Source organism: Furipterus horrens, unplaced genomic scaffold, assembly GCF_987537825.1.
Source record: "Furipterus horrens unplaced genomic scaffold, mFurHor1.1.pri manual_scaffold_10, whole genome shotgun sequence".
Classification (NCBI taxonomy): Eukaryota; Metazoa; Chordata; class Mammalia; order Chiroptera; family Furipteridae; genus Furipterus; species Furipterus horrens.
In genome coordinates, this window is record NW_028327180.1 from 50936385 (window position 1) to 50960596 (window position 24212).

The 24212-nt window shown below is 54.6% G+C and overlaps 1 protein-coding gene across 2 annotated transcripts in view; it reads left to right on the forward strand.

Annotated features, from left to right (window-relative positions):
* BMP1 (bone morphogenetic protein 1) overlaps positions 1-23081 on the forward strand; it is a 40428-nt gene extending 17347 nt beyond the window's left edge. Inside the window, exons 9-20 of one of the 2 annotated variants that reach the window (XM_090290111.1) lie at positions 6316-6418; positions 7885-8001; positions 8226-8371; positions 8501-8696; positions 9654-9779; positions 10511-10671; positions 11085-11265; positions 15022-15147; positions 18063-18190; positions 18569-18782; positions 20328-20578; positions 22369-23081. In XM_090290111.1, coding sequence (XP_090146237.1) covers positions 6316-6418; positions 7885-8001; positions 8226-8371; positions 8501-8696; positions 9654-9779; positions 10511-10671; positions 11085-11265; positions 15022-15147; positions 18063-18190; positions 18569-18782; positions 20328-20578; positions 22369-22503 — 1884 coding nt within the window. In that variant the 3' untranslated portion in view covers positions 22504-23081. Of the gene's footprint in view, positions 1-6315; positions 6419-7884; positions 8002-8225; positions 8372-8500; positions 8697-9653; positions 9780-10510; positions 10672-11084; positions 11266-14380; positions 14741-15021; positions 15148-18062; positions 18191-18568; positions 18783-20327; positions 20579-22368 lie in introns of those variants that run through there. The other variant, XM_090290112.1, reaches the window with a different exon arrangement.
* The last annotated feature ends 1131 nt before the right edge of the window (positions 23082-24212 follow it).

Below are 24212 nucleotides of genomic sequence, written 5' to 3' on the forward strand. Positions count from 1 at the left end.
AAATTGACTGGCAGGCTGGAGGAGGCCAAATGGAATAGTGGTTAAGGGTGTAGGATTAAGAGACAGAGTGCCTGGGTTTGACTCCCAGTTGTGCCTTAACCTCTCTGTTTCCCCATTTGCACAATGGGCTTCGTGATAGTCCCTCCCTCATGGGGTTGATGTGAGGATAAAACAAGTTGAAGTACATAACGTACTTAGAGCACTGCCCAGCACGTAGTGGGAGCACAGTCAATGTCAGCAGCTGTTGCCCTTCTCTGGTCTTCGTCTGTGAAATGAGCGAGGCCTGGCCAACTTCCCCGGGCCCAGGTGCCTCCCTCTTCCTTCCAGGACTCTGGTCTGAACTATTTCAGATATCAAAATATCTCAAGCAAACTCAGCTGCAGTCATGAAATTAATGTTTGTGGAGTGGCATACACTGTTGTATGTAAGTGCAACATACAGTATATGTATGTTGTGTGTGGCACACACGTGTCAGACACTGTTGTAAACTTTACCTATATTACTTTAATTTACCTATATTGATTATCTCTCAGTCAGATGAGATAGGTACTGTTACCATCCCCATCTTACAAATAAGGAAATGGAGGCACAGAGGAGTTAAATGATGGGCCTAAGCTCACACAGCAAGGCCAGAACGAAGCCAGACTGTGGGTCTCCAAGGGTTGATTTGTTTTCCCAGCTACTCCTTGAGTGCATCCAATAGACATGAGGATTACGTCCCACATGTGGAGGGCACCCAGAGACTCTGCACCCCGTCTCCCACTTAATCCCCCAGCTCCCCAGTACAGTCATTAAGATCGCCTCCATTTTTCAGACAGACACTGAGGCACAAAGAAGTCAAGCTACGGGCCCAGAGTCAGTAGGTAGGAAGTGGTGGAGCCGGCCAGGCTTTCTTTGGCAGCGGGCAGTGTCCCTGCCACTAGAGCACAGCTGTTTCCACATGACAAGTTGTTACAACATTTAATTAGACACCTCCGGTCTCAATATAGCCACGGCTACACCTCCCTGTAGATGACTCTCACCATCGGCACAGGTCTTTCCCTCCTGTGTCAGGCAGCCTCTGGTTCCTCCTGCCACGTAGGTCTTGGGTGGGCCCTTTGGGGTTCTGGTGGCTGGGTGTCCGTGGTTTCTTCTCCAGAGGGTCTGAACGGATCTACCCCGGAAAGAGCCGGGATTGTTTCTGAGGAGGAGGGGCAGTTGCTGCTGTTCTTAGCACAGCTGCTGAGCAAAGTGCTTGGCAGCCTAGGGAGGCCGCACGGAGCAGTGGTCAGGGGTGTGGGCTTAGAGGCCAGGCTTCAAGGCCACCGTGCCCGCATTCGGCCCTGCGCACTTCTTACATCTGGCAACTCCTTAAAAGGCACTTTTGTTGTTTGTTAGATATAACATGGACCTGGCTGGTGTGGCTCAGTGGATTGAATGCCAGCCTGTGAACAGAAAGGTCGCTGGTTCAATTCCCAGTCAGGGCACATGCCTGGGTTGCGGGCCAGGTCCCCGGTTGGGGGCAAGCTAGAGGCAACCACACACTGATGTTTCTCTCCCTCTCTTTCTCCCTCCCTTCCCTTCTTTCTGAAAATTATAAATAAATAAATAAATAAATAAATAAGATATAACGTATGCATGTTGTAAAATTTGTGAACAATCTAGAGACAGGGTAAAAAGTGAATATTGCCCCCTTGATTCTCCTCCAAATCCCACTCCTCAGAGGTGATTAAGCATTGGTAACACTCACGATGCTCTTTCAGAACCTTCTTGGTACGTGTGTGTATGTGTATGGTCTTCAGTTGCGTATCCCTGGTTCAGCATAAGTCATGGTCGTCAGTTCCTGTAAGCACATGCAGGCCTGCCTGCCTCACTCGATTCCATGGCTGCTTGGTGTTCCCCCAAAACATAACATCCTTAAAGTAATTATTTAACAGCCCTTGCAGCTCTCTAGTGATGGACATTAAATTCTTCCAAGTTTTCAAAAATGCTACCATAAATATCTTGAAACTTACATCTTTATACACTAGGGCTAGTATATGTGTAAAACAGATTGTTAAAAGCAAAATGCTATTCAAGAAATATTTATTAAGTAACTACTATGTGCTATGCCCCAAGAATTTCTCCATCGTGCATGCAAGTTCCTCTGTGATCATATTCGCTCATATTCCTTTTTTAAGTATATTTTATTGATTATATTGTTACAGTAGTTCCAATTTTTTTCCCTTTGCTCCCCTCTGCCCAGTACCCCCCTTCCCTCCAGCAATCCCATCCCCCTTAGTTCCTGTCCATGGGTCTTGCATGTAAGTTCTTTGGCTTCTCAATTTCCTATACTGTTCTTAATGTCCCCCTGTCTATTTTGTTCCTACCAATTATGCATCTTAATCCCTGCACCATCTCCCCATTCCTCCTCCTCCCCCCTCCCTGCTGATAACCTTCCAGATGATCTTCATACCTACGAATCTGTTCCTGTTCTAAGTTGTTTGCTTAGGGTTTTTTTTTTTTTTTTTTTAGATTCAGTTGCAGATAGTTGTGAGTTTGTTGTCATTTTACTGTTCATAGTTTTGATCTTCTTTTTCTTAAATAAGTCCCTTTAACATTTCATGTAATAATGGCTTGGTGATGATGAACTCCTTTGGCTTTACCTTGTCTGGGAAGCACTTTATCTGCCCTTCCATTCTAAATGATAGCTTTGCTGGATAGAGTAGTCTTGGTTGTAGGTCCTTGCTTTTCATCACTTTGAATACTTCTTGCCAGTCTCTTCTTGTCTGAAAAGTTTCTTTTGAGAAATTCACTGATAGTCTTATGGGAACCCCTTTGTAAGTAACTCTTCTCTTGCTGCTTTTAAGATTCTTTCTTTATCTTGAACCTTTGGCATTTTAATTATGCTGTGTCTTGGTATGGTCTTCTTTGGGTCCAACTTGTTTGGGACTTTGTGTGCTTCCTGCACTTGTAGGTCTATTTCCTTCGCCAAATTAGGGAAGTTTTCTTTCATTATTTTTTCAAATAATTTTTCAATTTTTTGCTCTTCCTCTTCTCCTTCTGGCATCCCTATGATTTGGATGTTGGCACTTTTGGAGATGGCTTCTTATTCCCTCCTCATCCCTTTTATAGTCACTTCACCCACTTCCCATATGCGACTGGTGTCCCTCTACCTGCTGCCCTGGTGGTGGCTTCCAGAGTAGGTGGGTTTGCAGACATTCTAGGACCATGGAGGTCCTCTAAATGGACTCTCCTGAAAGACAGGCCGTTTGTTCTGCCGCTCCAACTCCTCCTGGTTTTCATAGCCAGAAGCAATGAGGCTTTATTTTCTCGGCGCTGGAACCTGGGCTGCTCAGTCTGACCTGGAGCTTATATTGCTCCCCAGGTGTCCCTCCTGGCTTGTATCTGCCACACGTGAATGTGAGACCACCCGTTCTGCCGGCTGCCATGGCACTGCCACATTGCATCCTCTCTGCCCCAACTTCCTGTCTCCACCCCTCCTATCTGTCTGGATGAATATTTCTTCTTTTTTTTAAAGTATATTTTATTGATTATGCTGTTACAGTTGTCCCAATTTCTTCCCTTTTTACTGCCCTCCACCCAGTACCCCACTTCCCTCCAGTAATCCCACCCCCCCTTAATTCATGTCCATGGGTCTTGCATGTAAGTTCTTTGGCTTCTCCATTTCCTATACTGTTCTTAACATCCCCCTGTCTATTTTGTACCTACCAATTATGCTTCTTAATCTCTGCACCATTTCCTTCATTAAATCTTTGGTTGTCAGAATTCCATACAGTTCGATTTTCTGGCAGGTCTGGTTGTTTTTTGTTTTAAGATTAGTTGTGATCCTTCTTATGGTTGTGCAGGGAGGCAAAGCGTGTCTGTCTACGCCTTCATCTTGGCTGGAAGTCTCTCGTTTTCTAAAAAGATAAAGTTTTATGTAATGAGACACTGGCTTCATAGCTAGAACAGACTTTCAACTTTAGTTTTTCAAAACACCAGGACTTGTATTTTTATAATAATACTCTCACGATGATTAATAACTATCGATGATAATATAGTCTACTTTGCAAAACATGATCTCACTCAATTACATTTCAGAGTACCACCGCTGATAAAGGTTCCCAAACACAAACATCCTTAAACTCGTGAACCAAAGAAAAAGAAGAAAGCTGGATCGTGAGCCCTAACTAGTAAGGGGCAATGTGAGGATGCAGAGGTAAAAGGCAGTGAAAATGCCATTGGCTCAGTGGACTGAAGGTCATAGTAAACAGGAAGGATTGTTGGCTCAGTGCACAGACGGAGTGAGTGAAGAAGGATTGAGGCATGTGGATGGAGGGCGGGGTCCTTGAACTTGAGCTTATGGGTGATGAAGTCTAGGGCATGTTCTACATTGAGCCGAGAAGGGATAGAGAGGGAGAGAGAGGAGGTCATGGGATGGAGAGGCAGGGAAATGGAAAGGATCATCTAGGTCAGCGATTTTCAACCTTTTTCATCTCGTGGGATATTACTAAAATTCTACCCTGACCAGTGTGGCTCAGTTGGTTGGGCATCATCCCACAAAGCGAAAGGTGGCTGGTTCGATTCCCGATCAGAGCACACATGTAGGTTGTGGGTTTGGTCCCGGGTTGGGGGCACAGTCCCCAGTTGGAGCACATATGAGAGGCAGCCTATCAATGTTTCTCTCTTTCTCCCTCCCTTCCCCTCAATCAAATGACTGTTTTTAAAAATAAAAGAATTTAAATACCGTGACACACCAAAAATACATTTTTTTGCCAGCCTGACCAAAAAACCTAGGTATAATTTTGATTCATTCACACCAGACAGCTATTATGTTGTCTGTTGTCATTTTTTGTTTGACAATCTAAGGAAAAGATGTCAGTGCCCCTGTCTAAATAGTCAGGTATTGCATGTTGGAAAAATTCTTGTAGCACACCAGTTGAAAATCACTGCTCTAGATGGAAAATGAAATCACCAAGAAATCCAAAGGGGTCTGAGTTAGAGAGTGACCATGAGCCAGAAGCTCTTCCTCGACCGGCTGCCCGTCCCAGCGTTGACACTGGCTGCAGACAGCAATGGCTGGCACCTACGTTGGGATCTTTTTCATTCTGGCTTCTTTTTGTGTCTGCCTGTGACTCTGCAGTGGTCCAGAGGGGAGACAGACCTTCTCGTCCCCTTCTCCTCTAATGGAGAACCCAGCTGGCACCTCAGAGGTGAGCCCCCTGGGCCACCACATGCCAACTGTGTGTGCCTTACCAGTCACGGTAAACTGTTCTTTGGAGTCTCTGCTAGTTGGACAGAGAATATACAGTAGGCCTTAGAACTCATTCTGGAAACTACAGAAGGGAAGCAGTTTCCCTCCTGAAAAGTGTGCTCCTCACCTATTAATGTGCCCCCTGCTGGGAGAGTTGGTCCTCAGCAGGGTGTCAGACGTTCCTCCAGGATCAGGTGAACATTTTATGAGCTGAGCAGCTGCAATGAACTCCTGAGTGGGAGACACTTCAGGCAGCTGTGAGGCAGTGTGTTAGGGTGAGAGGTTCTTCCTCATTTTGTACAGGAGGTAGCTGAGGTTCAGAGAGGTTTGGCGATTTACCCAAGGACTCTCAGCAGGAAATGCTGAGGTGATAGCTGAGGTTCAGAGAGGCTGGGTGATTTACCCAAAGATTCACAGCAGAAAATGCTGAGGGGAATTCAAACCCAGGCCCATGTGACTGGAGCCAGAGTTTTTTCCATGCATATGTTTTATCCTTCTAAGTTCTAAGCTCCTTGACAGGGACATATCTTAAACTTATTCCTGGGAAGGAAGCAGATCTGGAAGGACTTCCCTCTGCAGTGAGCATGACCCCCCTGCCCAGAATCAGTGTTGAATAAACATGTGATGTTGTGAGACTGCCTGTCCTCCCTCTGCCTCTTCTCTCTGGACTCTTCATTCCCATTTCAGACCCCCAGCACCACCTGCTGCCTGAGCCCTTCCCCTCACTGAGGAGACCGTGTCCCTATAAGGCACTGTTATTTATATGACTTAAGTTGAGCCCAAAGAGAGCTGGGTATGACCCAAAGCCATGCCTCCTCACCAAGGGAGTCAGGACAGTGGAGCCCCCTGGTCTCATGCACATGTGCACAAGATCACACATCTCAAGTGAGGGCTGGCCTGGGGGATCTGGAGGAATGCTGACTGAAACAGTCAGGCCATGGGGAGGAGTGACATTCTGTGCCAGGAACTCCTTTCTGAAACCCTTAACTATTTATTACCCACAGCAAACCACCTCGCCAAAGTGGCACAGCGGGCACAGGGCTGGAGGGCAAGGCCCGTGAGATGTGGGCAGCGATCTCACCCTCTCCCTTTCCTCCCAGATCATCCTGAACTTCACATCCATGGACCTGTACCGCAGCCGCCTGTGTTGGTACGACTATGTGGAGGTGCGAGATGGCTTCTGGAGGAAGGCGCCTCTCCGAGGTAAGGCACTAGCCCACCCCTGCCTCCTCTGCATTTGATTCCTTCCAAGAACTACTTCATCCTCCCATGGGACCAACGCTTGGCCAAGGGCCGCACCCTGCTGTGGGAGTCATGCCTGCTGGCTTTATCACTAACCAGCTGTGTGACTTTGGGCAAGTCCCTTTCCCAGTCTGGACCTCAGGGTCCTTAGTGTAGGCTTCTGGGCCTCCCTCCTGGTGGCTGTCTGTGGACAGTTTGGGGGGTCATCTGAGTCAGCAGAAATGGACATGCTATTCTGTGCATCTGCACAGTTCCAGGCTCTCTTCCTCATCCGGGCAATTGCAGAGGCTTTGTGTTGTCCTCTGCAAGGTCTGGCCTGAGGGTGCCCACAGTGCCGCCTGGTACATCACCAGGGCACATACACTGGCCCAAACTCATTTGCACAGGGCATTGTTTTCCTTGGTGGGGGGAGGGATAAGTAAGGAGGGAAAGAGTGGGTCAGAACTGCCGGACAGAAGGTGCTTTAACAGACATAGTTAGGTCCAAGAGAGGTGTTGTAAGAGGGTGCTGGCATCAAGCCGCAGGAACTACGTGAATTCTCCTTCTCCAGTGTGGTCAGGATCCCGTCGCTCAGGACTGTTTATGAGCATTAGGACCTTTGTCCCACAGCCTGTGCCTGTAGCAAGCTAACAAATCCTTGCTAATCATGTTGTTTCCCCAGTTTCTGGCATTCAAAATTTTTTATTAGTTACCTAAAGCAACTGTTATTACAACACTTCCTCTGCAGACGTGCGAGCGTTTCCAAGACTGCAGTTTATTTTCGTAGCTTGCATTCCGAGGTCAACTCCCTCTGTCCCTTGCTGAATGTTGGGAAACACCCATCTTATTAGGAACACACAGCATCCCTGGTGCATGCATGACAACAAAGAATTCCAAGAGGGCTGGCCTCAGCCCCTTGTGTGGATTCTTGTCAGGTTTTATTTCAAAGATTTCAAAGGGGACATTTTCTTAACCAGTCCCCGGGTTCTGCAATTTATCTGGGGTCCTGTGGTATCCACTGCATTGGGTCAAATGACACATTTTGTAATATACAAGGAAAACTGTGTTAGCTCTTGGTTATTTTCATGGAGATCAAGATAAGTAACAATGGTAATATGCTCTTTAAAAAAAGTAAATAAAACATGTATACAGTTGGTTATTGAGAGGAGTCATCTTTCCTCCCAGAAACAGACACATCCTATCCTTCAAGTGCGTGAAATCCTCAGAAGAGGTTTCTCTCTGGCTCTTGAAGGCCAAGCTGGACCTTGGACCAGACAGGCCCACCAGAGGGTATGCGGTCCGGGGACCGTGTGCCCAGTGCGGACCAGGGCCTGAGCCCCTGAGTCCCCCAGAGAGGGGGCGTGGGCGTCCTGGAGGGACAGCCTGGTGTGAGAGGAGAGAGGGACTCACTTGGGGCCTCACTGTCTGCGTCCGCACCGTCTCTGCAGGCCGCTTCTGTGGGGGCAAACTCCCAGAGCCGATCGTCTCCACCGACAGCCGCCTCTGGGTTGAATTCCGCAGCAGCAGCAACTGGGTCGGGAAGGGCTTCTTTGCTGTCTATGAAGGTACTCAGGATGAAACGGTGGCAGGGAGTCCGATTTGGGGCCCCTGGCACCTTGAACCACTCCCTCCGGGTACCAGAAGAGATCCTGGTGGGATTGGGAAGGTGGACACTGGGAAGCTGGGGGGACGTGGGAAGGGCTGGAGGAGAGGGGAGAGGGGCTCTTGAGCAAGCAGAGCATTCTCACCGACTTCCCCTTTTTCCCACCTAACCCTGTGTCCCCCAAAGCCATCTGCGGGGGAGATGTGAAAAAGGACAATGGCCACATCCAGTCGCCCAATTACCCCGATGATTACCGGCCCAGCAAAGTCTGCATCTGGCGCATCCAGGTGTCCGAGGGCTTCCATGTGGGCCTCACCTTCCAGTCCTTCGAGGTGGGTCAGAGACCTTGTGGTCCTTTCATGCCCCAGTTGCCCCCAGGACAGCCCGCCTCCCAGTGGGCTCCTGGGTGTTGGGTCCTAGCAACCAGAGCTCCTCCTGCTCATTGCACCCCTGACACCCAGATTGAGCGCCACGACAGCTGTGCCTATGATTACCTGGAGGTGCGCGACGGGCACAGTGAGAGCAGCACCCTCATCGGGCGCTACTGTGGCTACGAGAAGCCTGATGACATCAAGAGCACATCCAGCCGCCTCTGGCTCAAGTTTGTCTCCGATGGATCCATTAACAAAGCTGGTTTTGCTGTCAACTTTTTCAAAGGTGCCTCCTTCCCTGGTTCCCTCCCCCTCCCACCCGTCTGCTCCATTCCTTCTTTTCATTTTATTTGGTAAGAACTCTTAGCATGCTGCAACTACCCTCTGAACGTATTTTGAAGTGCTCACTACAGTGTTGCTAACCACAGGCGCCATTGCTGATGGACGTGTAGTCTGTTTCCACATTTGGTTGTTGTAAACAGGGCTGTGATGACTTCATTCCTCCATCATTCACACATTCAGCAGAGACTGGGAATGCATAGACCCTAGTGCCCTGCCCTTGACTCTGTGGCCTAACTGGGGAGAAAAGGCCAACCCCACTGAAAAACTATACCTCGCTGAAAAAGCGACAGACTTGACAAACCCAAGTAATAGTAGCTGACGCACAGGAGATGCGCAACCATGAATTGAAGTGACAACCCAGGAGTTGCCTTAACATCCAGAAGTCTGTACAGAAGTGCCCATGAGGCCTAGAGGCGGAGAGGGGCCCCGGGAGGAAGGAGGGCAGCAAGCATGATGCATCAATGTGACCTTGAACATGAGGTTCTACCTGAACCCCATTCCCTCTTCTCTGAAGTGGGGGTGGTAACAGCCCCTCCATTACTGGCTTCACGCAAGGATGGAAGAACAGTTCAGAAGCAGCATAGGAGAGGCACCTGTAAAGGCTGTGGTCAGAAAAAGGGCTCCATGAGCTGCCCCTGTCCCGTCTTTCAGGTCACTGCCTGTCCCTTTGGGGCTCTCGCAAGAAGGATCCCCTGGGGACCGAGCGGGCCCTCAGCAGCCATGAGGGACCAGGGAACCGCAGCTTCAGCTGCATGGCTCACAGCGGACTGCCTTCTGTGGAACGGGGCTGGGGCTGTCACAGGAAGCCTCGGGCTCCTGGACTTGACTCTCGAGCAGAAGCAGGAGGAGGGCCCCTGGCACCTGCCTGGGAATCCCTGACCCGCTGTGCTTCCCCTGGCAGAGGTGGATGAGTGCTCCCGGCCCAACCGCGGGGGCTGTGAACAGCGGTGCCTCAACACGCTGGGCAGCTACAAGTGCAGCTGTGACCCTGGGTACGAGCTGGCCCCTGACAAGCGCCGCTGTGAGGGTGAGGACTGCCCCGAGACCCTGCTCCTTCCTCCACCCCCACCCTGAAGCCAGATCGCTTATGCCCTTGGATAGACCCCTTTCCTGGAATAGCTAGGACTCTCTAGGACTTTCTTCACCACTCATGGATAAGGAATACATTTCATAGTTTAATCCCCCAGAACAACACACGGTAACCAGGGCTAATGTATTGCATTCTGGGTTTTTTGTTTGTTTTTGTTTTTTCATTTTATTCCATCTTTTAAGTGCTTATCTTGACCTGTGAGTTGATTTCATCACCCACCAGAAGGTCCTTATCCACAATTTGGAAACCACTGCTCTGAGACAGGCACTGCGTTTCAGCCTCTCCCTGTAAATGTCCCCAAGAGGCAGGTGACAGCACGCTGTGGCTCACGGACTCCAGCTCAGCCTCATCTACCTGAACGGCTTCTCTCCACTCACCTCTGAGTGCCCCCTCGCGGTTCCTTCCAGCCCTCACTGCCCACCGACCCTGCCTTCCTTGAGCCCCTTGCTCTTCCTTCCTCTCAGCAGACCCCCTGACCCATATAAAATAGAAGTGGCCGCGCACATCCATCTCAACGCCTTGTACTCTGACAATGCTCCCACCCCCACCTCTGCCCAGGAGAGACCAGTCCCAAGCCTCCATCTCCTTAATGCGCCGCAGCCCAGTCTCATGCCCTTCCTTCGAGCGGGGACTCCTGGAGGGTGATGCCACCTCCCTTGTGCCCCCAGCTGCCTGTGGTGGATTCCTCACCAAGCTCAACGGCTCTATTACCAGCCCGGGCTGGCCCAAGGAATACCCCCCTAACAAAAACTGCATCTGGCAGTTGGTGGCCCCCACCCAGTACCGTATCTCCCTGCAGTTCGACTTCTTCGAGACGGAGGGCAATGATGTAAGTACTGCCCGGGGCTGAGGAGACACAGGAGGGCCTGAGGCATGGGAGCCCCGCTCATGCCTGCTTCCTGTCCTCTGAAGGAAATATACTCCAAGAATGTAGAGGGCAGAGGGGCTCATGGAAGCAGGGGGTGCTCGGGAGGAGGGCCTTGAAGACCTGAGAGCCCATGGCACATGGGAATGAAGGACATAGTGCCCGGAAGTCTGTGGAGTGGGCAGGTCTGGGTCTTGTGTGGGGAGCACAAGAAGGTCCACCTGATGACTGCAGGGTGGCACTGTTTTGAGTTATTAGATTTGGCAAAGGAGGGAACTGCAAGCCAAAGGACCCATAGAACAGAAAGCCTCCCATGTGCGGGGGTGGTCAGGAGAGGCTTCCTGGAGGAGGTGGCCTGGAGCTGCACTGCCCTGCAGGTGTGCAAGTACGACTTCGTGGAGGTGCGCAGTGGACTCACGGCCGACTCCAAGCTGCACGGCAAGTTCTGCGGCTCTGAGAAGCCCGAGGTCATCACTTCCCAGTACAACAACATGCGCGTGGAGTTCAAGTCTGACAACACGGTCTCCAAAAAGGGCTTTAAGGCCCACTTCTTCTCAGGTAACCTGGACTCCCCAGCTCTGGACAGCTTTCCTGCTCCCTGCCTGTGTGCCCTGTGCTCCCCAGCACCCCTCCCGCCCGTGCTCGCAGCAGGATCTGTCCCCTGCTCCCTACTAGCCCTTCACCACCAGGCCAGCCCCCCACCCTGTGGTGCGTGATTCATGAGCCCTTGGGGCTTCATGGCAGCTGGCCTAAGGCCAGGAAGGACATAGGTGGGGCACAAACATACAGAAATGAAGGGAGAGGTGGTACAGGTGTCAGGAGTCCTAGAGGCAGCAGGCCTCAGGAACAGGCAGGAGGCCAGGAGCTGCGTGCGGAGAGCAGGAGGGCATTTGCATTGGACTGTGAGGGGCAGAGCTTCTGGCTGTGGCCAGGTGGCTCGTCAGACCCTGCAGGTTCCAGGTGGGTTTGTGCCTCCCTCCCTCCAATGCCAGACCCTTTCTGCTCTCCCTTGACCTGCAGGTGGGGGACTCAGGTTCAACCAGCATTTATTTTATCTTATTTTATTTACTGATTATTCATTTACACATTATTTTTTATTATGTTATTATTGTATTTACTTATTTAGGATTATTTATATATTCTTCAGTTGGTTAGTTTATTGAGAGCTGCCTTGGGGTCGAGTCCCCCTGATGGCCCCCTCTTCAGGTGGCCTGAAAAGTAGTCAGCAGCCCCCTACCAGGCATATCTGAGCTTGACCTCCAGGGGTCCTAGGAGACCTCTCCCTGGCTTTATTAATCCCTCTGTCCTTGACCCTGGGGCCAGGCTGGGAGGTGGCCAGTGGTCTTCCTGAGGCAATAGGACCTGGGACACAGGCAGTGCAGGTGCATCAGCTCCATGAAGCCGAGTGTGGGGGGAGGGAGAGGGGGAGGACTTTGTGTGGAGCAGGGGGGAGCCCAGGGGTCGTCCTCTCCCACATGCCTGGTGGGCCGGGCATGGGGCAGCAGGAAGGCAGGAAGCCCATGGCCTGTCCACGCTGCCTTCCTTCTCCCCTCCTTTGCCCAGGATCCTATATCCTCCAGCCCCTCTGGCCGCCCTGTACCCCTGCCTGCCCCCGCTGGATGCCACACACTGCCGCACGCATGGGTTCCCCGCTTGGCACTGCCGGCCACCCTGCTTTGCTTAAAGTGCCCACAGCCCCTGGTCCTTGCTTGTTGGGACCCTCCCCTTGCAGTGCAACCCCTTTCTTCACTGCGCCCACCTGGAACTCTTACAAGGTGTTCACCAGAGGGCTGAGGGGACGTAACACCAGCTCAGCTGTGGGCTTGGCCCCAGGGAAACCATTACCTGCTTACTCTGGTCTCTTCCTGCCCTTATGTTGCTCCAGTCCTGGAGGGGGAAGGGGACCAACACCACATCCATCAGGCCTAGCGCTCACGGTTCCTGCCCTGGCAGGCACTGTGCCCACCCCATCTCAGCCCTGCACAGAGACACGCATACACACGCGCACACCTGTGCGCACACACACACGCATCGCCCCGTCGCACAAGAAACCCGCAGAGGACCCTCACCAGTGGGCATCAAGGTCCAGCCCTCGGGGCATGGGGCATCTGACTCTGGCCCCCCTGGAGGGGGTTTCTTTGGACTTTTGGGACACCGAGCAAGGAAACTAAGCCAAGAAGGAGAAAGAAGAGCCTGAAGAACTTCAGTCTGCTCTCAGCCACCTTCCGGGGCATTTGGCACTGGAGGGTGAGTGCCATCTCCTTGTCTGAGCCTGTGTTCGCCCCCCGCTCCTGCCCCTCCTGCAACCTGGCCCTGGCTCTGAGGGGAGGTGCACCTGCCACCATGCCAGGGCCCCAACCTGGGTGCTAGAGCAGGCTTTCTCAGGATTCACTTTTCTCTCATTCATTCATTCAGCCATTCACTTAGTCACTCACTGGGCAAGTGTTTTTATCCCTACTAGGTGTCAGACCCTATACTGGGTATTTGGGGTGCAGATACAAGAAAGGTGTAGTCACAACATTTCAGGGAGATGTTTGCTCAGTCCATGAGCTCCCAGCATGGGCACCAGTGAGTTCTCAGTGACACCGCGGGGCAGTTGTAGGGTGCCCATCACCCCCACTGTCCTGCAGGATTCATGCAAAGGCAACTTCCACAGGCCCTCAGTCAGGATCCCTGTCATGTTCTGAGAAAGAGCCCTGTGAAGGGACCTAGGGACTCCACCGGTTGGCCCTGGGTTCCTGCACACCGCAAAGGGTCTGGCCCACCTGAGAGTGGATTGGAGGAGCAGGTCCTTCCAGAGCCAGTGCTCCAGCCCTCGGGCCCCTCTGCTGATGGAGACAGGGCTCCCCTTATCACAGACCCTACCTGGCCATTTGAACGCCAGCAGGCATCTTTGCAGTTCATTTCTGGAATTGTGGGTGCCCATTCGATCCACAAACCTTCCCTGAATGCCTGCCTCTGTGCCAGGCATGTGGTCTCCAGAGTGACCATGGATGACAAGAACACGTGGGTGTGGCACACATATGCCTCTGTGACCAAGGGTGTGTCAGTGTGTACATTTATGCTCGTGGGAATGCATGTGCAGGCCCGCCCCACGTGAGCAGCTGTGGGTGTGAGCATGCTCCTTGTGCACCTGCGCACAGGTGGGTGGGTGGCTGATTGTGTGTGTGTACGTGTGCGGTGCATGTGAAGGTGTGAACCTGTGGGTCACTGTACTGCCATGTGGGGATAACAGCACATCCGTGAGGGGACCCCATGTGTGTGGGTGTGTTGGTGTGAGTGTGAGTGTGTCTCACATATGCTATAGCCGCGGAGGCCAGAATGAGAGAGCAGAGCTCTCCGTGGGGCCTGCCCTCTCTGAGGACCGCGTCGCTCTGCCTGAGACTTCCTTTTCCCAGTGCACGGGCCTTGTGCCCACCCTGCAGGCCTTCTCCCCGCCATGGGCTTTCTCCCCATCATCCACCCATCCTGTCGCTGTGCTCCCCCCACCCGCTACCCCTTTGTGACCTGGCTGCGCGGACCTGGCTGTCCTGCATGTGTGTGCCCGCTCCTCCCTGTCCTGCCCCAGGGATCTGCCTGGAGGCCCTGGGTCTGGTTTTCACTGCTCTCCCTCTCTGGTCCCTGCCCTCCACCCCCACCCCTTGGTCCCTTTTGTCCTTCTCTCTCATTTCAGAAAAGAGGCCAGCTCTGCAGCCCCCTCGGGGACGGCCCCAGCAGCTCAAATTCCGAGTACAGAAAAGAAACCGGACCCCCCAGTGAGGCCTGACAGGCTTCCCGGACCTTTGTTACTCAGGAACCTCACCTTGGACAGAATGGGACGTGGGGTCCTCTGTGGCCCACGCCCACCTCCGCTCTGCCACCCGGCCTGCCTCCCTCTGGCCGGACAGGACTGGTGCTCTCCTCCTGCCCCTTGTGCCCCTCACATGGACAGGGCACCTCCCCTCGGCCCTGCCCCTCCATTTTGATGGTGTCTGTGACATTTCCTGTTGTGAAGTAAAAGAGGGACCCCTGTGTCCTGCTCCTTTCTCTTGCAGTCTGCTTGTCCATGTGTCTGTTTTTCCACTTGTCCGTCTACCCAGTAAGCAGGTGATGGTAGAGGGTTCCCATACTGGGCAGCTCCAGATCCAGCCTGCCCCGCACCCCTCTCCTGCTTTCTCTCCCCGCAGCCGGACCCCATCAGCGCCTGGGCCTCCCCCCTACCCCCAGCTCCCAGCGGGGAGGAAACCCAGCCAGGCCTCCCACATCCCCAGGGGTGCCCGCCTGGACTTCAGCCCTGCACAGACCCGGGGCCTGCCCTTTTCTGCTCCCCTGCAGACAAGGACGAGTGCTCCAAGGATAACGGCGGCTGCCAGCAAGACTGCGCCAACACCTTCGGCAGCTACGAGTGCCAGTGCCGCAGCGGCTTCGTCCTGCACGACAACAAGCACGACTGCAAGGAGGGTGAGCGACGGCAGCGCCGCGCCCGGCCCGCGGGCGCCTCCCACTGCCCGCAGCTCGGGGCTCCGAGGGAACCCAGGGCTGGCGGCGCGAGGGCCGAGGCGCCGTCTCCTCTGGTCTCGGTGTTTAGGCTCCAGGAGCTGAGTGACCCTCGAGGTCACCTCATTTCACCTCGTGCCTAGTGCCCAGCAGCATCCAGGTCACATGTGCTTCTGGCCTCTTCCTGTGTGTGTCAGGAGAGGGGGAGCTCACGGCTGCCTCCAGGCTCCGCCTTAGGCTGCCCTCGTGGTGGGTGCTTCTTCACACCCGTGTCCAAACCCTTCCCTTTCTAACGGCCTCCCTCTGGCAGAGGCGAGATGGGGCGGCGGTTGAGAGCACAGAATGGAGTCAGGCTGTCTGGCTCAGTTCTGCCACTTAGCCAGCCGTGTGCCCTTGAGGGACGGACTTCCTCTCTCTGCATTTTGCCCCTTTGTAACATGTAGGTGGTAACAGCACCACCTTGTAAGGGTTTGGGGCTGCGAAGGCTCTGAGCTGTGCCTGGCTCATCGCAAGCAGTCACACTATTGGTTGCACTGTTGACCCCAGGGACACTCACCACAGGCTACTGCCTCCCAGACTCTGACACCCTGCAGGTACTTGAAAACAGCTCTGTCATCCTTGATATCATCTGAAAGCCTTTGAACACTATAATACAACACTGGCCTATCCCACCGTGGCACCCGCCTGCTAGGGACACACTAATCCCCAGCACAGTGCCTCTGCCACTGAATGTCTGCATGACTTTGGGTGAATCACTTCACCTCTCTGAGCCTGAGTTTCCTCCCCCGTGAAATGATCCAAAACATGGCACCTACTTTACGAGGTACTGAGCTTCAGAGATCTTGCTGTGAGCACTAAGTGCAGCAGCTGGCAAATGCCTCTTCTCACTGTCACGAGGAGGACAGACTGCTGACCAGAATGAGCAGAAGTGACGCACTCAAAAGAGACTCAGCAGACACTCACGGACTTCTGACTTGGTCCCTTCAGGCTCCCCAGATATGAAGTTCCTGACTCACGGAACACCCACATCTTCTAGCTAGAAAGGACCTAATTTTGATGATGTCTAAACTGCATTTTTATCTATGTACCTTCTATAAAAAAGAGGGTTTTGCTAAAGAGCCCTTGGCGTCCACACCAACGGGAAGCAGGAGAGGGTTTCAGCTTCTTGGGGAGATGGCCCATACTCAGGAGCTCTGATTCACCTTAGAAGCACTCACGGTTCCTTGCTCCAGAGACAGGCTAACTACGAATCAGTCAGTATTTGCTGAACCCCTGCGGAGGTGCAACACTGTGCAAGCTTCTGGAGCACCCCAGCTCCTAAGGATATTGCAGTCTAGCAGGTGTGCAAGGAATGGGGGAGGCAGTGCGTGTGGACACTGGCAACCCCAGAGGGTAATGAAACAGTTCGGCCCAGCGGGGAGGGCTGGGAGCCCCACCTGCTGTCACAGGGCCACTGGGCAGCCTGCTGCACAGCCCTCTCCTGAGCCTCTGACTAGGCACAGCTGTGGGCCTGCACCCTCACCCCACCCTCCCTTTCTCCTCTGGCCCAGCAGCACAGTGGCTGCCCAGACCCCCTGGAGGGGCCTGTGAGATTGCATGATCATAATGAGTGATGAGCACCAGCTTTTTAATTTGTTTGTGGGTCAGAAGGCAGATTGCAGTAGATCAAGGAGCCTCCACAAGGAGGGGGTGGTGATGGCATGTTTTCTTGAAGGTGGGCTGAGAAGAAAAGAAGAGAGACTGGGCAGGAGCTGGAGGGGCTACAGGGCCGTGGAAGGGCTGGATTAGGACAGGCTTGGCTCGGGAAGGCTCACAGGCCGGTGGGGAGAGGGATGGTGGGCAGCAAGAAGCTCCCACTTCCAGAGAAAAACCATTCCTGCCGGAGAGGAGGGCCACCTTCTCTGAGATGGGGAAGCAGGAAGGTGGAAGCAGGGCAGGTGAGCTTGCAGGTGGGGTCAGAAAGGTGAAGTCCTTCGTACTGGAGACCCTGACTTTCTCAGGGAGGCAGGAGGTAAGGTGGTCTGCTGGGTGTTGAGGAGAGGGCTAAAGGTTTGGAGTTGTTGCTGAGGAGGTGAGAGATGGTGCTGGTGAAGGACAAACCCCAGAGTGTCCAGTGGGGCCCACTATGGTTGGGGACCACAGACGGGGTTTTCCAAGATGGCATAGCAGGTGACCAGTCAGGGGCTTAGCCATGGGGTCCCGTTGGACAGGGAAACAAGAAGTCCACCACAGGGGAAATGTTGGGTGACTGTGGCGGTCTCTCTAAAGTTAGAGAGGCAGTGACAGGATAGTGAAGACCTGAGCGGCCTGGAAGGATGAGAGGTGGCCACAGAGAGGGTCATGTGTTTGTAGCTTCGAGAAATGGTGGGTGATAGCCAAGGCCAGGGTGGGATTGTGAGCAAGCATGCCCCAGGGGGAAGGAGGTAAGAACCAGCAGAGCTGCTCAGAGGCCAGGGTATTGGGTGGACTGTCTGCGTATTTGTTGACGTCACCAAGGATGGTGGCGGGATGGGATGGAGAGAACTGAGTCAGGTGCCAAAGTCTTCTCTGAGTGTGGAGGCGTGGCAGGGGACCAAGGATGACAGCATCATGGAGGGCGGAGAAGGTGGGGCCAGGCGGCCTCTGAGGGCCTGGGGTTTCCTCGGGCGCCTGGGAGGCTCTGCGGGTGCTACCTATTGGGGCCTCACTCAGAACCAAGCAGCTTGCTCCCCCAGGCTGTGGGTAACAGTGGAAAGGGGGGATACAAGTTCAGCCTATGTTTACGTGGGAAAAGAGAGGAAGAAGGCAGGCAGGCAGGGAGGAGTGACTTTCTTCCTTCATAGGGAGCACTGAAGCATTGGGGTTCCTGATGGTCCCCTTCCCCTAATCACCTCCCACAGCCGGCTGTGACCACAAAGTGACATCCACCAGCGGCACCATCACCAGCCCCAACTGGCCTGACAAATATCCCAGCAAGAAGGAGTGCACCTGGGCTATCTCAAGCACCCCTGGGCACCGGGTCAAGCTGGTAAGGTGCCCACACCTCGGCCTGCACAGGCACCCTGCTCCCCCCACCATGTAGTCGTCACCTGTCCTGTCAGCTCCCAAGCCCTGGGTCCCTCAGGCACTGCAGGAGCAGGGCAGACTGCAGGCTGCAGGCTGTATGCTGATGCCTGGCTAAGCCCATGGGGCTGCTACCCTGAGAGAACCCCAGTCTGGCCTCAACAGAGGCCCTTCCCCAGTGTCCACTGGGGGTGTTCCTGCCATCGGTTCCTGGGTCCTCCCTCACTGCCACCCACCAGCCATGGCCACTCCCCCTGGAGTCTGTGAGCTGGGGTCAGGAGGCCTGGCCCCCTACGGGCCCCCTACCACATTCCTAACTCACTCTCCTACCCTGTGCCCCCAGACCTTCCTGGAGATGGACATCGAGGCCCAGCCAGAGTGTGCCTATGACCACCTGGAGGTGTATGACGGGCGTGACGCCAAGGCCCCCGTTCTGGGCCGCTTCTGTGGGAGCAAGAAGCCAGAGCCGGTCCTGGCCTCGGGCAGCCGCATGTTTCTGCGCTTCTACTCCGACAACTCCATTCAGAGGAAAGGCTTCCAGGCATCCCACTCTACAGGTGAGGCCACCTGTCACCAGGCCCAGGCCACTGGGCCCTCCTGCCAGCGTCTGCTCTGGAGGCATCTGCTGCTCCAGGTCTCACAGGCAGGCTGGGCTTTGGTGGGGTTACAGAGAGCTTGTGCAGGCCAGACTGATGAGCCTGAGGCCTGGCGGGAGAGACAGTGTGTGCTGAGCGCTGGGCCAGGGGGGCGGAGAGGGAGCCTCCTAGGTGAGGGAGGGCAGGTCCTGATTAGGGGCTGTTAAGGTGGACCTTCAGAGGCAGTGATGACAGGGGGTAGGGAATCCCCAGAGTTCCCAGTGCTGGGACACTTGACTGTGTCCCCAAAACTCACTCTTCATTTCTTCAATACCTGTTTACTAACACATAGCACATATTAGGCAGCGTTCTAAGTGTGGGTCACAAAATGTATGGAGCAGATGAACATCTCAGCCTTTGAGTGGCTTACTCTGTGTTCATTTGTTCGTTTGTTCAACAACCGTCCACTAGCTCTGGTCCTGTACAAGAAGACTGTCAGGGTAAATGGCTCTGCCTCAGGCCTGAGCCCTTCACCCTGCTCACCCGGGAATGCACAGGCCAGGAGAGAGACACATGACGTGCACAGATCATTACCATGCAGACAAAACACAACGAGGGCCTAGCTCAGGGTGTGACTGGTGGGGTCATTCCAACAGGGGGAGGAGCCCAAGCCCAGCACAGCCCGGGGACAGCTCCGAGTGTAACAGGTATTAGCAGATCACTTGGTTCGGCCAGAGCAATGGGTGTGTGAGGCCAGCCGTGAAGTGGGAACATTTGGCTGCAGAGGAAACCTGGAGGCCAGTCCTGGGAGGCCTGGACCAATCATCAGACTTGAGATGTCACAAGCTCTTGTGGGCCTCCTGGGGACTCTCCTGAGCTGATTTTCTACAGCCTCCCCTTGACACTTTCCACTCAGCCCCTGCCCAGGCCCCATCCCCATCCGCACCCCTCCAGAGAAGAGGGAGCACCAGGTGTCCTAGAGGCCAGAGGGCATCAGGAGGAGAGCCGCTGCAGTCGGCCCTGCCCTGCATGTCCTGGTTCCCCTCACAGCACAGGTCATAGACTGAAAGCCTGGAACTCCATCTGGCCCTCAGAACTGCTGCCTTTGGTCCACACTGTTTTTTAAAAAAATGTGAGCCAACATTTAACAACCAGGAGTCTTCACATAAAATCTAGATGTACATCTGCTCTCTTAAGAATGGAATCTGGCAGCGCAGGGCCCACATTCTTCCATGACAGCCATCAATGTGAGCCAGTTAGCACTGTCCCCTTTCAACAAGCATGCCCTCCCCCAGGCTCCTGCTCAGACCTGCCCCTGTCCTGAATCTCAGCTTCCATGTGCCTCTATCCAGAGGCCCAGCAGCAGAGCATGTGTTCGGGCCAAGTCCTGGACCTGGTCCAAACCCAGCCGTCACCAGCCACATGGCCTCTCGCAGGGCTTGCAGCCAGCCAGTCAGGCCAGCGTGGTGGGGTGCAGCATCTGCCTGTGGCCATGCTCAGGCAGTGATGCCCATCTTGTCCCCCCAGAGTGTGGAGGCCACGTGCGAGCCGAGGTAAAGTCCAAAGACCTTTACTCCCATGCCCAGTTTGGCGATAACAACTATCCTGGGGGTGTGGACTGCGAGTGGGTCATCGTGGCAGAGGAAGGCTACGGTGTGGAGCTGGTGTTCCAGACCTTCGAGGTGGAGGAGGAGACTGATTGTGGCTACGACTACATGGAGCTCTTCGATGGCTATGACAGCACAGCCCCCAGACTGGGGCGCTACTGTGGCTCAGGGGTGAGGCCCCCAGATCCCCACTTTTTGCCCAACCCAGAGACCTTCTGCAGGCATGGTGGGTGGGCAGCAGATACCCAGGTAGCTGCTCACAGAGGCCTGCCTTGCCCTGGGCCATCCTCAGCCAGGAAAACTGGTCATTTTTAGGCAAAACAGAGGTTCCTGTAGCCTATGGGCTGGGGGGGGGCGGGGGGTTGGCGCCCTGCCCTAACTCAAGTGGTGTACCTGGCACTGGCTAGGCCAGGCCTCCAGGGCAGCTTGCCTCCGGGAGGAGGACGGTGTTCCCTCTGCCCCCACCCCATTCGCTCGCTCCAGTCCCACAGCAGCTCCCCAGGACTCAGAGTTGGGGCCAGAGCCAGGGACTAGCGCCTAAGCCGAGCTGTACTGACCAGTGGTTCTGGCTGACCCATAAACATACCCTCATCCCCTCCACAGCCAGCTTCTTTCCTCGGTGAGAGGTCAGGGGTCCCCAGGCTGGGCTGCTGCTGCCCAGGCAGGCGCCGAGCACAGCTCTAGGCCATTTCTGAGCAGAATGTGCCTGATGCGGTTTAGCTAAGGCTGCAGGAAACGCAGAGGTGGATCTATTTTCCTCCCAGTTAAAACTTGTAGCTTCTTGCTGTTTTTTAAAAGAAATCTTGTCCTCCTTCAGAGAATGCTTTTTCCTTCTCATTCCCACCCCAGACAGACATACTTGCTTTTGCACATGCGTTCACATTCGTTGCATATGCCCAGAATGCGCTCCTCGCATCACTTCCTGGTCCCTGCGTCACCACCTGGTCCCCACCTCCCTAATGGCCCTGCTCCAGGCAGCCTGGGTGCCCCCAGAGCTGTAGCAGCTGCTAGACCCAGCACTGTGGCAAATCTCAGCTTAGGAGCAGAGCCTCAGCCTGTGCAGTGGCAAGGGCTGGGCAGGGTGAGAGGTGGGGAGGCAGGTGGACATGTAGCACACAGCCCCCCTGCCTGCTCTGCTCAGCGGCTCTGGAGTCCCCTGCATACCAAACTGGCACGCCACTCCTCCCACATTGCCCTTAGTAACTCACTTGACCTGGCACATTTGGGTGTCCCAGGTGGCTTCTTCCAGAGGCTTCCATTAGACTGGAACTAACAGGAGGGGACGTGGGGAAGGAACCGAGTCCATCAGGGCTTCCTGGCATGTTTGCTGGAAATGTCCCCAAGGTTCTCGAAATGAACCTTCCACAGCTTGAGGGCCAGGGCGTCTGTGTGCTGATTCTTTACAGGTGGCTCTCACTCCGAGGGCCTGTGCACAGAGGTGAGGAAGGACTTGCATGAGCCTGGGAAGGGGTGCCCCTGGAGTTGGCGAAGGTTAGAAGTTGGGGAGGGCCGATACCAGGCCTGGGGGACCCAGCTGTCCAGTCTTCTCCAAGAGACAGCGCGGATGGCTAGAAGGCAGCCACTCAGAGAAACTCTTCCTTGCAGAACCCTTCACAGCCGTCCTCTCACATGCCCCCTCCCCAGCCCTAGGCTGGGAGAGCAGATAGCCTTTGGTCCTGTTTGCACCCGGGGGAAGCAAGGTCCCGAAAGGCAGTACCTTGTCTAAACTTTACAACTAACTGTAATAGTTAGTAGAAGAGCCGGGTTGAGAATGGAAGTTTTTCTCTGGACTTAGGCTCCTGCTTTCCCCCTCCTCCAGACGCCCCATTAAACATCCGCTAAAGTCTTCCTGCTGCTTCCCGGGGTTGGGGAGCTGCCTGCTTTTCTTAGAGCAGGGGACCTATGGGTGGGGGCAGCCCTGGCACCTGCCCTCAGGCTTACACGTCCCCTTCCCCTGCCAGCCTCCAGAAGAGGTGTACTCAGCAGGAGACTCTGTCCTGGTGAGATTCCACTCTGACGACACCATCACCAAAAAAGGCTTCCACCTGCGCTACACCAGCACCAAGTTCCAGGACACACTGCACAGCAGGAAGTGACCTCTGCCCTTGCACATCATGGGGACGCGAGGCCTGCTGCCCCTGGTCATCTGGACTAGACAGTGGGGGTGGGCAGGTGGTGGGCACCCCGTCCCTGCCCCCGATGGTCCAGGTGAAGCTGTCCTCAGGAGGCGGGGGCTTGGACTTCTTTATGAGCCACTTCCCCAGATCCCTTCCTTCCTCGGCCTCCCCAGAGCGAGGGGCCAGGGCCAGAGGCCAGAGCTTTCACTGAGACACTTGAAGTGGCCATTCCTCTGTGGGGGCCGGCCGGTGGGGAGAGGGCCTGTCAGCAGGACCCTCCCGCCCTTCCTGCCCATCTCTACATGCAGGGTTGTGTATAACTGGTGCGTATCTTCATTGTAATATACATGTTCCAGCCCTTCCCCAGCCTCATTTGGTTTTATTCTAACCCCTCCCCCCTCACCTTCCTGCTGTTTCCTGGGGCATATCCCACGGGAGCCGCAGTGGGAAAGTGAAGGGGAGGGGTGGGGAAGGAGACAGGGCCTCTCTCAGGCCCAGTGGCTGGTCAGCCACACCAGGGCATCCCAGCCAATAAACTGAAAGTGTTACAGCCAGAATCCTGTGCCAGAGTGTGTCTGGGGCGTCGTGGGAGGGGGTGGGTATGTTGCATTGCAGAGGTGCAGGCTCGCTGTGTCTGGAGCGGCCCATAGCCAGGACACCTGGCTCGCTGCCTGCCCTCCCTCCCTTCCATTTCAGGACCCCTGAGGGTGTGATTTCACACTCGGGCACACACCAACACAGCCGCCTTGCACACGCAGCCCGCAGGCGGGCACACTGCATGCACACAGCTCATGGCCCTCCCACGCAATGGATGGGTGGGCTGTTCTATGACAGGCTCTTTGGTGGGAGGGAGGAGGTATGTAAAAGGGGATGGGTGTGTGTCTGTCCATCCAGTGTCCACTTGGGTTTCCTGTCTCTGTGTCTAAGGAAGTGGTGGGTGGGCCGTGAGGGTGCCCAGCTAGGAGACCACACCAGGAGCCAGAAAACTGGCATCAGCCAGAGTAGACTCTCTAGCTGGCCCTAGTACCTGCCTTCCTAAACTTTAGACACCAAGTGGTGGCCCCTGTAGGTCCTCCTGTCACAGAGACAAGAGCCAGACACTGAGCAAACATTTCAGCTCTGGCCACGTCTCCCAAGGAGACCCAAGGTTGTGTCTTGTCTGGCGTCTTCCGTCTTGCCATTGCCTCCTCCCTTTCAGCCAGCTGGGAAGCTCAGGCCTGTCTCCCTGTGGCCAGGAGGAGAAGAACCACATTCCTGCTCCTTCCCTTCAAAGCAGCCTCTCTGCCTTTACGTGGATCTCAAGGGGAAAGAAATTCAAGGAGGAACCCAGGTTCTTATACCTGGGCTGGCCATTCCTGAATTCCAGAGACCAGGGGCCTGCTCCAAGCCCCAGGGCTTCCAAGGGCCTTCAGTGGGACTGGAGTGCTTTACTGGCCCCAACTCCTCCTCAGAGCCAGGCAGGTGTTGTGCCGGAGGTTGTCGGGACTCTGTAGGGGGGACCCACCCCAGGAAGCAGTCTGTCATGGTGCACGCCCTACTGGCCCTTTAAGCAGAGAACAGACACAGTGCTAGTATCTGATTTGCATGCAGAACCCCCTGCCATGATCAGGCTGCAGCCCTGTCTTCCAGTCCGTCTTCCAATCCTAACCGCAGGTGAGGCCTTGAAGCCTGTGGGGCCATAGGCAATG